The 17245-nt window shown below is 37.1% G+C and overlaps 1 protein-coding gene across 4 annotated transcripts in view; it reads left to right on the top strand.

Annotated features, from left to right (window-relative positions):
* LOC113077974 (PDZ domain-containing protein 2-like) overlaps positions 1 to 17245 on the top strand; it is a 62517-nt gene that overhangs the window by 1760 nt on the left and 43512 nt on the right. For 3 of the 4 annotated variants that reach the window (XM_026250244.1, XM_026250236.1, XM_026250231.1), the window contains exon 2: positions 7437 to 8318. In XM_026250244.1, coding sequence (XP_026106029.1) covers positions 7813 to 8318 — 506 coding nt within the window. In that variant the 5' untranslated portion in view covers positions 7437 to 7812. Of the gene's footprint in view, positions 1 to 7436; positions 8319 to 16452; positions 16950 to 17245 lie in introns of those variants that run through there. The other variant, XM_026250253.1, reaches the window with a different exon arrangement.

The raw sequence follows: 17245 nt of genomic DNA, 5'->3' as shown, positions 1-17245 counted from the left end.
ATTCTCTTCTGGAGGAGTACATCTGTACATCTGCACTGTTAAGAAAAGAGTAAGGAAGGACAGCCTGTTTCATAGAAAAGATTGCAGCTTCTGGATGTGATGTAGAGCAAGCGTCTTCAACCGAGGGTCGGCGACCCCAATCAGTCCCACCAATTAATGTATTATCACAAGTAATTTTTCATTAAAACATGGGTAAAAACACAAAGTCCATTTTAAATATAAGCACCCTGAAATGAAAGCAAGAGCACCATCAGTTGATACTGTAATTATATACAGTACATCTACATATAAATACGTGATTCATTCTAAATCTGCAGTTATTATTATGATACTAGCATGGGACAAAAATATGGTTTGTCAAAATAGATATGCGCAATATAAATGCAGACTAATAGATTGCTAGAAAAATATTTGTATCAATATATTTTTTAATTCCATTCCAGTTTCTTGTAAAAGTAATGCTTTTTAAATAATCGCGAATGTCTCGCTGAAGCCTGCATTGCTATTCATGTGATTGTGGAGCCCTTGATTACACATTATATCTGCAGTTTATTAGAAAACCCTCACTCAGTAGTTTGGTTCTTAATTTTCCATCTTCCAGTTAAATTAAAAAAAAATTTATTATGCATTTTAACAAGTCCTATACAGGCATGTGCAACAACAATAATGTGCATAGTTCTGATCTACTGTCGTAACATAATATATATATGTAACATAATTTATTATTAATCATAATATGATTAGATTCTATTCATATTGAAGGCTATATGCTTATATGTAGCTCTGCTTGGCACAGTTTGTATCCGGGGTCCCTGCTACAAGTTGCATTTTTATGAGTTTCTAGTTTGACGTCTACTAAACTATATAATTTTATTTCACCCTTGCAAAATCCAAAGTTTCTACAGAGTATTATGTCGTGTCTGTTAAAAGTGCACCCACTAAGACTTTTATTATTTTCCATGTGGCTTCCCATAGCCTCCCTGAAAAGAATGGAGATGACCCTTACTTTTTTTCTATAGTCTAGACTTCATTCAGCTCTTGACTTGTGGGAAAGTGGGTGACCAAGCAAAAAAAAAAAACCTCTACTAACACTACCAATAGTTATATATACACTTTTTTTAAAGACAGGATTAAATAAAAAAGAACTCTTAAACCAGATGCATTACCAATGAAAGGCCCAAATATAATCAGATTTAGAGCTTCCATTGAAAAACCTTCCATTCATTACTGCCCTATTTCAGTCCTCACTGGCATCATTTTAAATTGTGTTGAAAACAGCCATTCATTTGTGGATGGCCATCACTATATTGGTCTTTATGGCAAGTAGGGGTACTCGATGAATTGTATCCTGTGTAGGGTTTCATTTACATATTAGAGCCCCCTGTAAGTGTATTTCATTGTCCTCAGTGAGAACGGAGAGCGTGAGAGTGTGCATGTGAATGAATCTGAATGAGGGGGTCTCACTCCTACAGTGGCGCACCTCTGACATCTGCGTAAATTACACTGTGCCCCCCCGCCACAGCTTTCTCTCACATTGGGCTGGAAAGAGCTCCTCTCAGGTTTGAGTTCTTTCAGTTCTTTTGCACTGTAAGTGTTTCCCAACATTTGAATACATTAAGTCTCAAGTTTGTTTGTGCTATTGCTTTGTCAAGCCTTTGAATGCCAAAACCGTTGCTTGGTGTTTGTTTGGAGAATCATCCCCTAGAGATGACCTCACTAAAAACTGACAACCATATGCTCAGCTAGACTACAAATAAGGCTCTAATAGTTTTGCTTTACAGTTTTGGATTTTTTTTGAAGCAACTAAAAATAGTATGTTGATTTTCTGTTGGTTACTGTAAGTGAAACCCTTCTGAACGACTGACAAAGACGCGCTTTGAAAACAACTGTCGAGTCTTTCTGGAAAAATCCAAAGATGTTTGTGTTGGAGAGACTGAACTGCTATTTTAGGCTGTAAACCACAAAGTGCTTGTTGACTGGTGAGATGTGAAGATCATGCAGTGTTTTGTTGTTCGAGTCAGACAGGTGTTCTCCATGTGTTCATTGACAGCAGGACTGAATGCGCTGGCAGGTGTGTGGAAGGTTCCAGACGTAGGACTCCAGAGACTGCTACCTCATGTTAAACTATGAGCAAAACCTATGAACACAGACAACAGAACACGTTTACATTTCTATTCAATCATTTATCAGATGCTTTTATTCAAAGCAACTTACAAATGAGTAGAGCAAAAGAAGCAATCAGACCAACAAGAGAGCAACCACAAGTGATGTGACAAGTAGTGGGTTAACAGATCACAAATCTCATGGTATCAGATCACATTACGTTTTTTTTCTGATTTTTCGGATCAGCAAGAATATAAAAATATTTCAATTTAACTTGATTTCAATTAATTACTTAAAGTGAAGTACTTCTTTGATACCACAGCAAATACTAATAGATTAACTAAGAAAATTTAAACATGATTAAAGAGACGAGAACAGCCAGTAAATATAAGAACAAATACACAAATTACAAGCATAGATAAATACAACAGAATGTGTTACAATACCGAAATATAATAATAAGGGAAAAATAACACTGCAGAGTGTTCAGTGTATAGATTAAGTAAGGAATAATTGACGACGGGTCGTTTAATTATTCTAAAAATAATGTATACCCGAGGTGGTGATGCGGCCACAACGCGAAGCTGAGCTTATACTACGGTTACCACACCTCAAGATTGATCATTGATCAGATTATATAGGCTATTTAAAGGGATCCGACCGGTTTTTGTACTTAAATCGCTATTGTGAGTAGGATTATATCTTCCGCATCTCATCCAATGAATCTTTTGCTAGTTCCAAAACATTGTTTTAAAGCTGGTAATGGAGGCTTGAGCTGTTGATAGCCTTCTAATGCAGTTAATAATGAAGTTATTAAAGCGAGAGACAGACACACACACACACACACACACACAGAGATAGAGAGAGCTTGTGTGAATTAGGCTACCTCTGTGCGTCCCTCAACAGTCTTCTGCAGTGGCATCTAAACAGTGGTTATTACCTCGCTGGTGTGAAATTTCATGTGTAGCCTTTAAGTTGCTGCACTATATAGGGTAACTGATCAAATTGTTAGGGCAGTGCTGACAACACCTTTTTGTGCAAACTGCATGACTGTTATTACAGTTTTACCATGCAAAGTGATATGGAACTGTAACGCGGTCAAGAGAGCTGCATTCGTTTCCCTGGAAATAGTTGCACACCTCAGAACATTCGTCAGCCAATCAGATTCAAGCATTCAATGGCCCCATAGTATAAATATTTTGAAGCCTATTTATAGGCCGCTGTCCCTTTAAGACCTGCTGCAAGGATTTGATAAAATGATACAAATCACATCTGATTTCTTTCTCAGCTGTTTTCATTCACTTGAGACATAACTGATTGTTTTTTCTGAATGAATGTCGAGAGAGATATTTTTTCATAATTGTATGTTAATGTGTCTGTTCAGAGGATTCAGAAGAGGATTCAGTTCGGTGTTCGAGCGCCGTCTGAAACGCGTGTTCGCACTTGATGTGTGTGCGTAGACAACATGAATCAAGTTCCTTTTCCTTTTTGCTGTGCACAAATGCACTTTTAAGCCTACTGAATTTAAGGCTGGCTTTACTAAAGAGGTCACACAAGTAGCGATATTTTAATGTGCTATGGTACCTAATTTAATGAGACTGATAACACATGTTGTGTCTGCAAACAGAGACGGGCTTTAATGTCATTCTCTCATTCTGTTGGCTGTGGCCTAAAGTGTCAGTACAATCATGAAAAGTTAATCCTACAACAATTTTTCTTTCAATTCAGTTCAATACGATATTCCTCCTCTTCACCTGCAGCCCTCCCCCTACATATTTGGTCAGTTGTGGGGTAAGCCCTCCACCCACTGGGATTAGAGCTACATGCCCTGAGCAGATTGTTCTTAGTGTTTTCCATCTGCATTCACATTATTAACAAACAACACTGTGGGGATTTCCACTAGGCTCAACATGCTTCTCAATGTGGTACATCTTCTCAAATAAGGACTTTAAATGCTTTAAATGTAGTCTCGGTTGCCAGTTGCTGACCCAGTTTCTTGTAGACACTTTGAAGCCATGATTTGTTGCTCTATTAACCAGTCTTTGTTGGCGATCTGACAGTAGCCTGTGTGAACTAGGGTACAATCATACAACGACACTGTACTTCTAGTGCCTCATTAACTAACAAAACATTCAGTTTAGCATTACAAATAGCTCAGTCCCACGAATAGATGTATGTTGTTGAGAAAGAGCTATTTATTTTGGCCACTCAAATTTATTTGAGTTAAATATAATGAAACCCATTACTTTAGTCGTAAAGAATCACATTTGTAAGATCAAAGAAGAGTTGCAGTCCACCCCGTAATCGATGGCTATAGATTATAAAGCACTGACCCTCTGCAAGACCTCTGTGATTAGTGGCAGTATGGCCCTTCTTTAGAAAACTCAAGTTAATTCATGTTTCCATATCCAACTTTATTATTCGTCAGTCAGTGTTCTCCCAACAGAAGTGATTTTTTTTTAGGCATTCGTCTTTTTTATGAATGACTTCACAGCGTGAGCATTCTTTATTTGTATGTCAAGTCTGCGTACGCGAAGTGGAGGAAAGTTTCAGGATGGAAACATCCACGTCCATGATGAATGCTTCTATTAAATGACGAGAGAGCTCAGTTATGTGATCCTAATGGATAAAACAAAGAGGAGTTGAAAGACCACCCTAACAGAGTGACAAACTCTGGAGTTCAGCATCAGAATGGTGTTTCCCTTTGAAATATTCTCTTCATTTTTTTGTATTTCCAGAGCTCTAAGCTCAGGCTGGTAGTTGGGCTAAGCTGGAGAAGTGTTTTTTCTTGTCTTATTGAAACAAAGTTACTGTTTTAAATAATCTAAGAGACCCAAGCACATACTTTAACAGTCATTATTAGCCATAAGACATCTTGAGACGTTTTTATTGTTCTTTTTATTGTTCACTCTATGAATCACAGGATGTAAGGCCTGATTTTGATGATATTAAGTCTTTTGTTGTTTTAATATAAAAAGGATGTTTTATTCTAACCATGTGGAATTCATGGTTTTACAGCATTAATCATCCAGTTTTGATCACGTTTTTTCTACTAGTGACACATGGTTTCCTCGTCACACTATCACATGCAGTTCTTGTATCATTGTGTCTCTGTAGTGGATAGAGTGGAGTACGAAGCTTTAATCACTTTTCTTGTTTGCAGACACTTTACAGTCACTGGACAGGAGGAAGAAATTTACATTTCCCTCACCATTAAAATCAGGGGTCAGCAAGGATTTGTAATTTAGAAATTGTTGACATTTTCATTTTTGCCTTAACTTATCCTTTAGGCTTTTCTGCAAACATCTCATTTGTGCCAGTGTGTGCCAATGTTTTATATATCTGCCTTTACTTTGTTAAATAACTTGTTCTTATGTGAGGAACAAAAACATCAATAATCATGAATGACCTGCTGGCAGAAAAATAAACGCTTGAACTGGCCATTCAGCGACTCAACCAAAGAGAAAATGGGAGGTCATTGTGTTTTTAAGTGGCACAAGGGAGGGGTGAGACTAATCCGTTTACATGTGAGTCTCTTCAGAGGGTGAGTCTGGGGTCTGCAGACCTTCTGTGTCACTGTGACAGTACACCACCACGAGAGACATAGCGTCTATGTGCTTAAATGGAGTAAGGAACAAAATGTAAAAAAAAATTGAAAAGGTAGGTGCTGATATGATGCTAATAAATGTGTTTTAAGGAGCAATATTTTTTCATTTTAAAGTAATCTAGTCTATTGTAGGAAACAGTTGTAGAGTATGTAAGGACATCTCTTAACAGACAAATGAGTGTGTCACATTCCTGTGGAAAGACAGCTTCACTGTGAGCATGTTTTCATATGCAATATTGTAATTTTGCTTTCGTTACTCATATAATCAAAAACTCGATTGCATACTGCATGCCTAGTTGTTGATAGACATTTTTTGTAATTGCCATTTATAAACTGCATGTGAGTTATTGAGGTTAAACTCTTGAAAGGGGTGGTGGCTTCTGTCCTATTAGCTGTTATTTTACTCTTCTATTCTGATCCTTATGACTCCAGCTGTCAGTTGCTTGTACATCCCCCTCTTGTTTATATAGTTGTGCTAAGTAATCTTCTCACAATTTAATCAGTTTTTTTCCCCCCCTAGTAATGGACATTAATATAAAGTTGATATACTGATAGATGTGAGTGCTCCGTTATCTCACGGAAAGATTTTTAATCTCATATGGGAGCCCTAGTAGTTTTTGTGATGCTCGCAGAGACCAAAATCATGTTATTTTGAGCAAAACCCCAGAGTAGCAATTTGATTGTGGTCTTTGTCTACAGCATGTACTTAAATATGCCAGAAATGTGGTCTGGAAGTCTAAGAGTTTGAGTTACACCATCATGACATCTGGCTGGCAGCTTTATTAACGTTGATTGTCAGCAGGTTACGCTCCACAAGGTTAAGGTGAATAAGTACTGAAAGGAATTTAGCTTTTCCTTATTGTCTGCTCTGATTATGCCTCAACTTAATGGGCCCTATTTTGACGATTTAAGTGCATGGTCTAAAGCGCATGGCGAAGGTGCACTCAGGGCTTGTCCGAATCCACTTTTGCTAGTTTAACGAGAAAAAAACGGTCGGCTCGTCTGGGCGCATGGTCGAAACGGATCATTTCGACCATCTTCCATCCCCTTTAAAATCCAGTTGTGCCATGGCTAGTTTGCTATTTACATGGCCTTTACATTTTTAAAAATGTTTGTGTAGTGCTCCTCGTCCCTTTGTGTGTAATATGCAAAGTGTACGCGCGTTGTGCACCCACCTATATGTGCATATTATTAACGGGCTCTTTAAATAACAAAGAAAAAATATTGTGCCATGTTTGAGTTGGTCTATGGTGCACCCTATTTTCAGTTCCTCAAAATATCAATGCGCAAACAATGTGCCTGAACACACCTCTTTGTTTTAGACCAGCATGCTTATGGGTGCACAAATGGGCGCAAATGCATTTGCTATTTAAACAAAGCGGTGCAGGACATAAAAATGAGAACTGCGTTGGTCTGAAACTAGCAAAAGCACTTGCGCCGCATTGCGCCGGGAGTATGATAGGGCCCATAGTCTGTAAAAACAGCCACATCTGTAAAAGGCCCATGAGACTATTATTAGAACTTTTTCCAGTTAATGAATTCTGTCAGTCAAATAAAATAGCAGGTATATAGGAAGCTTTCTTTGTTTTCATACCAATGCCAGTTTCTGTTCCTGTCCGTACTGTGGTTGAGTAGCAAATGAGCCATGACTGCAGCACTTTAACATGAGTTCATGCCTGCTGACCTGCTTTGTAATAGCATTTCTATTTATTTTCTTTCTGATTAGGTGGACGTCTGTGGCGCCTGTGAGTCAGAATAGATCTCGATTCCCAGCGATCTGCAATTTTCCACTATAATAGTATTGAAAATCAGATTTAGCACACATCAAGACGACCCGCTAAGGGCACACGTTCTCTTGTTACCCCTCAAAGCATAAACGTGCCCTACTTCCTCAATCTCTGCTCTTTCCTTTTGTTTCTGCGGATGGCATCATGGATCTGTGTGGTTTGAGTGTATTATCGATGGATCTGAAGTCTGTGAGGTCATTGTGTCATTTCGAGAAGAATGTGAAGTCATTTCAATGCGCCTGATTACAGCCACCACTGGAGAGCCTTGACTCAACATGCAGGGGTGGCCCGGACAGCCCAGCAGCAGCAGCTAGGATGCCTATCACCCAAGAAAATGCCCTGAGCCATTTACCTCTGCTGGAGAGCTGGCTCTGGGCACGAGAAAAGGACAGAGATGAGGGCAATGAGCCTCGGACTAGCACAGGCAGTGTTTGCCAGGCTGCTGTCCGCAAGCTTGTGGAATACATCCAGCTAAACTTTGCTGAAGTTGAGAGTCCTTTGTACTGTAGCAGCCAATTCAGAGAGGAAATCGATTCTGAGGTGAAGGCGGTCTATTTGAGCAAGTCTGAGGAAGATGGCCCAGAGTTCGGGCTCAGCTTTGGAAACATTCCGATTTTTGGAGACCCTGAGGGGAAGAGTAAAGGGGTCAGAAGGAGGCGCAGGAAGGGCGATAAAGGCCCTGTCTTGGACGTCGGGTGCATTTGGGTGACTGAAGTGAAAAAGAACAGCCCAGCAGCGCGTTGTGGAGATATTAAACTGCGAGATGAGCTTCTGTCACTGAACGGACAGCTGATGGTTGGGGTCGATGTCACCGGAGCCAGGTAAGATGTCTGGATTTGTTTACAGTTACCGTATAATAGCTTGAGCTATATGATATATTCTGTCTTTTAAGAATTGGTTTGGCTCATTCAATAAGAAAGCATAGAGCTTTTTCTGAATTTCTCTGATTTAAAAGACATGTTATTGATTTAATCAGTTTTCTGTTTTATAAATGCACGGTGCACTGAAAGCATCCCTCTTTCATCATGTGATGCAAGTGTGCTTGGACATAATAAAATGGCTCACCAAGTTATTTTAAACTTAACATGTATTAACAGTATGGCATTCCCTATAACTACACTATATGCATTTTCCCTCAATTTGTATATATGTAAAGCCAAAATTATTTTCGGTGGTAACTGAAATTAACCACAGATGACAGCCTGATTGTAACTGAACTTGACTCTGGCATACACATTGATAGTGACAGCTTATTGTATTGCCAAATCTGTGGCAGATGTCAGGAGTAAAAATTCTTAAAAATATATATATATCTACATTCAAAAAGTTCAATCAGTAGGAATTCACATTAATTTTCCTATATATATCCAATATGAAAACTACTTCCTTTGAATGTCCTGTGAATGTTGTGGTCTGTAAGAGTTGAGTCCATTGCTGTAACTTGAGCTCTATAATTAGGAGCTGTATTGTGTGACTGATAAATGATAGGAAGTTTTGCAGTGTTCACACAGAATCTGCTTTGGGATAACTGATTCCCTGTGGATGGATGGCAGGATACAGAAAGGGAGGAGGTTCCTGGGAGTGGCACGTGTTTTTGACCAAGAACTGAAGTTGTTTTCACAGACATATCATTTTCTCAAGCTAAAGAAAAGCAGTTGATGTCATGACATCTCAGGGAGGGGAAAACGGCTGAATTTCTTCTTGTTATTCTGATACGAGAGCTCAGTCTGTTTCCTGTTGGCATAAGCTGCTTACCACATGGAAGACCTGCAAAACAAATGAATGCTTGTGGTTCTTTATTATTTTTTTGCTATTATATCTGTCTGGGATGATTTTAGATAAGGATAACTTTACTGCTGATTACTGAGGAAGAACTGGCAAGAAAAGAATGATGTAAGCATGGTCTGCCTTTATGTGGCTTCATTTCCAGTCAAAGTTTTTAAAATCTAACTGCTTGTCTGCTTGCAGGGAAAGAGTTAACTTAAACTCTCTGCTTTGCGAGATTTGTGACAATACTGGGTGGTGAGGTGACAACTTCTATCAAAGTAATATTCCAGTATAATTTAGACTTTTCAGAGTTTGCCCAAAAACTAAAATTATCATAATTAACTTAATCGAAACTTTTTTCGAACCCATAAACTTTCCTTTCTTCAGTATTTTGAGAAATATCTTTTTGTCCAGCGGTCAACTTGATGGTCACAAGTCTGTTTGGTTACCAACATTCTTCAGAATATCTGCTAATGTTCCACAAAAGAATTACATGAGGGTGAATACATGATAAAAGAAGCTTCGGATAAACTGTACATTTATAGCTACACTAACAAAGATTTCTTTTTTTTTTCAGTTAAAATAGACAAAGATTTCTTTATTGAGAGAGTACATAAAAAATAATTCTCTATTGTTCTACCTAACAGCAATAAACCTACAGTGATTAATGATTGATATTTTTAACAGTTTGAATTTAGCAGGAATTTTTAGATTTATGCCTTTTGTCCTTGTGTGTTTATGTATGGAGACAGAAGCACTACTTACTCAGACAACATACATATATATATATATATATATATATATATATATATATATGCTTGCAGTAACTACAACTGATGTAAAGATGTAAAAAAAAAAGAAAAGAAAAACTTAACTTGTGCAGTCAATTATTTTATAATATAATCTAATAAGATAATATATTCCATGCTAAAACACATAGCATGGCTACCAACATATACTAGTGTTCAAAAGTCTTGGGTCGGTACAGTGTATTAATGTTTTTAACATCTCTAATACTCACCAAGGCTGCATTCATTTGATTAAACATAAAATAAAATAGTAATATTAAGGTAAAACTGAAATATTATTACAATTGAATTGCTTTCCGTTTGAATTTTCAACAGTCATTACTCCGGTCTTCAGTGTCACATGACCCTTCAGAAATCATTCTAATATACAGATTTTCTGCTCAAGAAACATTTCTTATTATTATCCATGTTAAAAGCAGGTGTACTGCTTAATTGTTTTTGTGGAAACCGTGATAGATTTTTTCAAGATTCTTTGAATAGAAAGTTCAAAAGGACAGCATTTATTAGAAATCTTTTGTCACATTATAAATGTCATTAATGCATCCTTGCCAATAAAAGTATTAATTTCTTTCAAAAACAACAACAAAAACCTTTTTGAATGGTACTGTGATTCTGATTTGTACCCATTAAGCTTCAGCATCAAGCAGAAGTTTAGAAGTTCAGATTGCTATCCAATTTTTACTGAAGGCACCAAAGACACATTTTCTAGAGGTCTAGCCTCTTATTAGATGTTTCCTTCCTCTCCACACACAAACCTTTGGTTAAACATCAGTTAAAGTGTGTTTTATGAGTCTTCCTCAGGGTTATGTTTGCTCATTACTGCATTACTCTTGTTTTCTCTCTCATGTATAAGGCCTGAATCTTTAAGAGTGCAAACACTGAGAACGGTTGCAGGTCTGGTATGAGTGGAGAGACAAGGGATGGACACACTTCAAAAAGCAATGGACCAAAGCTTTCAAACACAAAAAAGAGACATGATGGAAACTAGAATTTTCATCAGTTGCTTTCCATGTTAATTATTTCATTGCAAAATATCTGGGCCCAAATGTCGTTCACCACAAAAAGCCTTGTCGGTTTAATGTGTCTTTGAATTTTTTTTTGATCCAGCTGTATTTTTTTTTCCTTTAACAGCCTTGCCCAGCATCTGTCTGTGGGGAGCATGGAAAATAGCTCAGTGGCACAGCTCCAACCGACCCATGCAAAGTGTTCTCCACTTGGTCAATGAGAGAGTATTGGAGAAAACAAGGTTAAGAATGATACACTTTACTTGGATTCAGTGTGCAACAGAATCCAAGTAAGAGAGCTAGAATCAACTGATCCATTTTAATATTAGCTGTATAAATTAATTGAAAGGATTTGGGGATCCAGAATCCTCAAGTATCTGAGCAGAGGTGTGAAGAAATATAGGACCTCATAGAGAGAATTTTATGAACTGTACATTTTCCTTCTAAAAAGTGATTAACTGTATTAGACTCTCCATCTGTCCTTTCAAAACCACAATGAAACATTACAGATTTCAGTTTATATGTCTGCCTGCCTAGTTCCTGTCAGTTTTAAAAAAAAAAATCAAAGCCTTTTAGTCTGTGTTTGCATTGAATTGATTCTCAGAGTCCTGAACTGGCACGCCAGTTCTTTGTGGTTGGTTAACTTGCCGCTTGGATGAATGAGAGAACTACTGCCATCTTTTCCCTGGCGTTAACTATGTCTGAGTTTGCACTTTTCTCATAAGCAAAACTGCTTGTAATGGATATGAGCTTCTCAAATCAGGCACTGTGGATCAATTAAATCACACAGTACAAGACTGTTCCTTGGTTGAACATGGCTTGTAATCATCAGATCAAATGTTTTAATCTTGGTTGTTTCTTGATTATATATGGACGACTTCCAAGATTGTGAATTTGTGAATAAAAAATGCAGTAGAATGCTTTAAAGTGCCAAGGATAAGAATTTAGTCAGACATTCGGATGAATCATATGTCATCAAAACTGGCAGCTGCCAGCTGATGTTGCACCCTTACGAAAGGAAAATATATTTACCAATATATTTCTTAAAATACATTGTGATATATTGTAATATATTATTTTCCCTTTTTATTTTCTAATATTTTATATATTTGAATACATTTAATAATATATTGATGATACATATATTATATAATATATTGAAAAATATACAAATGATTGCCGCTTTCAATATATTGCAATATATTGGAAAAAATAAATATATATAAGAATATAGGCCTAATATATTACATGATATTTTCCAATATACTGCAATATATTTTTGTTTCATAAGGGCAGTTAAAAAAAAAAAGTTTGTTGTATTATGAGATGCCTCTTTATTTTTACAGCATGTAACTGTGTGTTTTATAAAGTGATATCATTTTAATATACTAATCTACTTGAATCAAGATCTGCTTTTTAACACATTCTATGTACTGAGAACCAGCAGAATAACATTGGTGGCACGAAAGAAAGCCACATAATGAATCAGAGTTCATCGAGGTTGAAACTCATCACAAACAGCTTATCCACAAGCTGAAGAAATACTTATGTACAGAAGGTGCACACAATGTCATTCACACATATACTAAACACCATCATGGGAACATAAATGACACTGAAATAATGCAACAAACATTAACTAAACATATGTTATAACACAAAAATATGAAGAAACAATATGGTTGAAATTATATATAATATGATGTGTCATGCAGGGGGACTTCTGGGAATGCCCTGTTACTGTTTTTCACAATAAATTAATACGGTAATTCTTTTTAACGGTTTGACCTTGCAAAAACATAAATTTGACCGGATTTGACAGTAAAATTGCATAAAATGTGATGTTCAACCATTTAAAATGTTCAACTGCATTTTTATATTATTATGTTTAAAAATGTACAGTGTACAATTGTTAAACAGATCTTGAGATGGAAGATGGGTTTGCTCGATATAGCTGTTTTTAAAATATTGTTATTAAAAATAAGAAAAAAAGAGCAAGTAAATGTAAAATAAACGTAATTTATTCAGCAGTACAATAAATTTAAGATTCTTATTAAAGATTGAAAAGTGATTCAGTCAAGTGCAGTGAGTGGTTAACATTAATAATGAGGTAAATAAGGGTGCTGTCCCTTTAAGATCAACTGCACAGATCCAATATACTGATACATATCCGTTTTCACCCGACTGTTTACATTTAATATTCACATGAATACTCCAGACGACGGGCATTTTAACGTTATTGTGGGTGTATTTGACCATTCCAGCACGAAAGAGATCTGTTTTGCGATCACATGCTGTCTGAGAGAGCTGCGGATTGAGCTCTTTTTCACTGCTTATTGCACTTAATTACTATCAAGTGCGTCCCACTCTTTATTTTATCATTTATGCATGTTTCCTTATGACTCTAAGGTTTCTATAACTTTTAAGTAGCACTATGTTATGCAGATATAGGTGCATACTGCGTAATACACGATATAGCAAAATCTCCAATGACTGAAACCTTATTCCAAGTTAATGATATATACTCTTCATACCGCCCAGCCCTATGCTCAGATATCATACATTTTCAGTAAGTCAGCCTAATGTAATGAACAGAATATAGTCCCAAAATCCCAAATGCACTTGCTTCACTGGAAAAATGAATGTCCAAATCAGTTCATCCACTGTCTGTAAACCCTGTGCCATGAGAAAAACACTGAGTCTCACAGAGCCCCAGATTTCTGTGGTCACAGATGGGCCTGAGGATTAAAGTGAAGTGACGTGAGGTGTGGCCAAGTAGAATGGTGACCCATACTCAGATTTGTGCTCTGCAATTAACCCATCTAAGTGCACACACACACACACACACACACACACACACACACACACACACACACACACACTGAACACACACGCAGAGCAGTGGACAGCCATAATGCTGTGGCACCCGGGGGAGCTGTTGGGGATTCAATGCCTTGCTCAAGGGTCTCACCTCAGTCGTGGTGAGCCCCCTCTGTGCAATCCAGATATTCAGGTAATACTGTCAGGTTTGTGGAGCATACCAGTTTGAAACCCCACAAATGATCTGTGATTTTTCAGTCATGCCCATTGTGGCTTTTCTGTGTAAAGTGGTGGTTGGTTGAGCAAAGTTGATTCGTGAATGCACAGGGCCATGTGCATGCACACGACAGTGTCTCTTTACTTTTTTTTAATATCTTAGCTGAGTCTGTGGAATTACAAAATTGAATTTAAGGTAAGTGCATATATAAGAAAGTCACACATGTCCTACAGTATTTAAGATATTACAACACATGGTTTCTATTCTTCAAAAACTTTTTTGTTTTCATTTGATTTAAAACTCTGTTTTGATTTCAAGTTTGTTACTTAGTGTTTATGATTATTAAGTATTCAGATTTGGTTTAAATAATAGACTGCTCGCCTGATTCTTTTATTGCTGTTTACTGAGTCTAGGTGTGATTTCTCGGGACACCTTGCAGAGATTTTCTGTGTGGTGTGAAAAGACTGTACAAGTTATAACCGTCTGGTTGTGGATTTGTCCATTAGAGGGCAGTAGAACAAAACTTTCTAGTTATTCCAGATGAGAATACTGTAACTTGCACTAAACTGTGCCCTTAAGTCTGCTGTTATTTATATAAGCACGTAGCTGTACTGTCTTTTATTGCAGGTCTCTGTAGTGCAAACCTGTTTATTAGAAAAGCGTTGATTTCAGCCATATTCCAGCTGTAGTTTTATATTTTACTGAAAATTTTTCCCGTCGCCTGGAAAGAAATTCATTCGGTTTTTAAAAAATAAATTACACTATACAGCAGATAAATTTTTGACATTTGGTTTTTATATGATGTAAGAGATAAAACATGTTTTTTTTTTGCATTTGCTAGATAAATATGGTTTGAACTGCAACAGCAAAGATACAATGATTGTTCGACAAAGTCTCTGAGTATTGTGAAAGGCTATAGAGTGCTATGAATGATGCTGCTGTCTTTGGGACGTTTCCCCACAAACCCCTCAGAGTTATGTAAAGAATGTGTGCCAGACTGCTGCCCGCGACCGGATGTCTTTCATAATGAAAACAGGCTTCAGACAGTGCAAACTCAGGTGCAGACCATTACAATTCATGGTATTTATTGTTTATTTGATTTTTTCTTAACATGGTGGAGACACCTTCCCTTCAGCTGTAAATCAAGTGATTTTAGCATCTTTTTTGTTGGAATGTTAAGATGCTGCCAGGAGGGAGGACAACAAACTATAACAATAAAACGTAAAATAAGTGAATTAACCTTAAGTATCTTCAGGCTCAAGGTAAATGCAGACCTCGTTCAGAATGACTGACACTGCTTCAGGTCTTGCCAAATCTGTCACCAAACCAGAAAAAGTAATTTACAGTAATTTTCCACATGTATGAATTATTATGAGTTACACAAAACCCAAATTCTTTGTTTAATACTTTCCATATTAGTAAACAACACAGCATTCCAAAGACCAAGTGAGATGATGCTGTAGTAAGCTACTATATCTAATTTTTGCAAGTAAAAGTAAAACGCAACCCTAAATCTCAGCAACATTTATCCTATTTAACATGTTCAGAACATCTTAACCTTGCAAACATGTTTTAATTGACTAGGTTTTCAGTGAACGACTTCTCAAATTTTGAGGTACAGGCTTCTCATTCTGCAGTACATGTGTGTGGAGATAGATGGCGATGTAGAACGTAATTTGAACAAACTCTGTATCCCTGCTTGGCATTAATATTTTTGATGTAAATAATCATTTCACATTATAATATAGAAGTAGATGAAGTCACATTTAAGTGGTTTCCACCTGATACAATTGTAATACTCATAATAGCGTACAGGATATTCGGTAACCATTAGTAGGTTTTTTAGGAGTCATGAAGAGCATTAAAAAACGGAACTTAGCCTACTGATTTTTCATTACGTTTCTTTAAGTTCCCGCACGTGCATCTAGCACTGTATGCTACTGTATATACTGTTTCCTGCTGAGATCAATCAGTCCGATTCCTTAAAGAAAAACTCTTAAGCTGGTTATTTTAGTCAATTACAAACACTTAGCTACGAATCATTAAAAGATGGGATGAACTTTTGTGCAGTAACAAATGACTGAACCGAGCGTTATTTTCGACTCCTACATGATTATAACCGCGTTGTTTTTGTAATCAGTGTTAATTTATAGAACTTTATGAAACTTATAATTTAGCGATAGCTGTAGCATAAACACTTAAAATAGTTCTACCTCAAATGTATTCTACTAAAATAATTAAAATAATTTTTAAAGGAGTCGAAACCGTCCCTAATCATAGCGCCATAGTGATGCTGTCTAAAGGCAGTTGACTAGGGCTTGAAACACCGCCACTGTGTATTCCTTCGTGTATCAATGTATCCGAGACTGACTGTGAGAAGATTGTGTCTTCAGCTGGGAGTTTGAAGAAGGGGCGGGACGATCCGAATAATCTCTCAACCGTTGAGGTACAACAAGCAACGCTCTGGACGGTGTGTCGTGGATCCCAGGCGCGCAGGCGAAGTTTGCGAGCGGCGAACTGAGCTCTTATTTCGTTTGACAATCTCCGAGCCACGGACAGTGTCCATATCTACGACAGGCTCTCCTGTGGAGAACAGCAGCCATGGGCTTTAATCGAGCGCTGAGTACATCACATGAAAGGGGCGAGTCGCTGGAGCTGTTAAGAGACATTTTCATACAGTGAAGTCGCTCGGGGACTTTATTCGGATGATTGATTGCAATGATTATAGAACTCACGGGAGTCCAAACAGCGCGTGCCAGCTGTCGGGAAACTGACCGTACTGCGAGACTGATGATGATGATGATGATGATGAAGGGGGGCAAGTGAACGTTTTAGGTACAAAACAAATTGTCAAGTTACAATATTGCTGTGTTATTTCTTTATATAGTTACTTTAATGTTAGATATAGCCTATGTATATTATGTTTTAGGAAAGACATATAGTCAAGTGTTTTAAGAGCTTGACTTAATATTTATGGCTTTTTGAGAAGTAATACAAATCTTTCAGATTATTTTCAGTAATACACTTTTTGTTGCATGGGCTGACAGGTATCAGAAGGGTAAATGTCAGTTTCCACAAAATGCAACATGCTTTTCATGATTATTATTTTCACAAATATCTGTGAATACTGA

The sequence above is a fragment of the Carassius auratus genome, chromosome 5 (genome assembly GCF_003368295.1).
Source record: "Carassius auratus strain Wakin chromosome 5, ASM336829v1, whole genome shotgun sequence".
Taxonomy (NCBI): Eukaryota; Metazoa; Chordata; class Actinopteri; order Cypriniformes; family Cyprinidae; genus Carassius; species Carassius auratus.
This window is presented reverse-complemented; position numbering and strand designations above follow the sequence as displayed.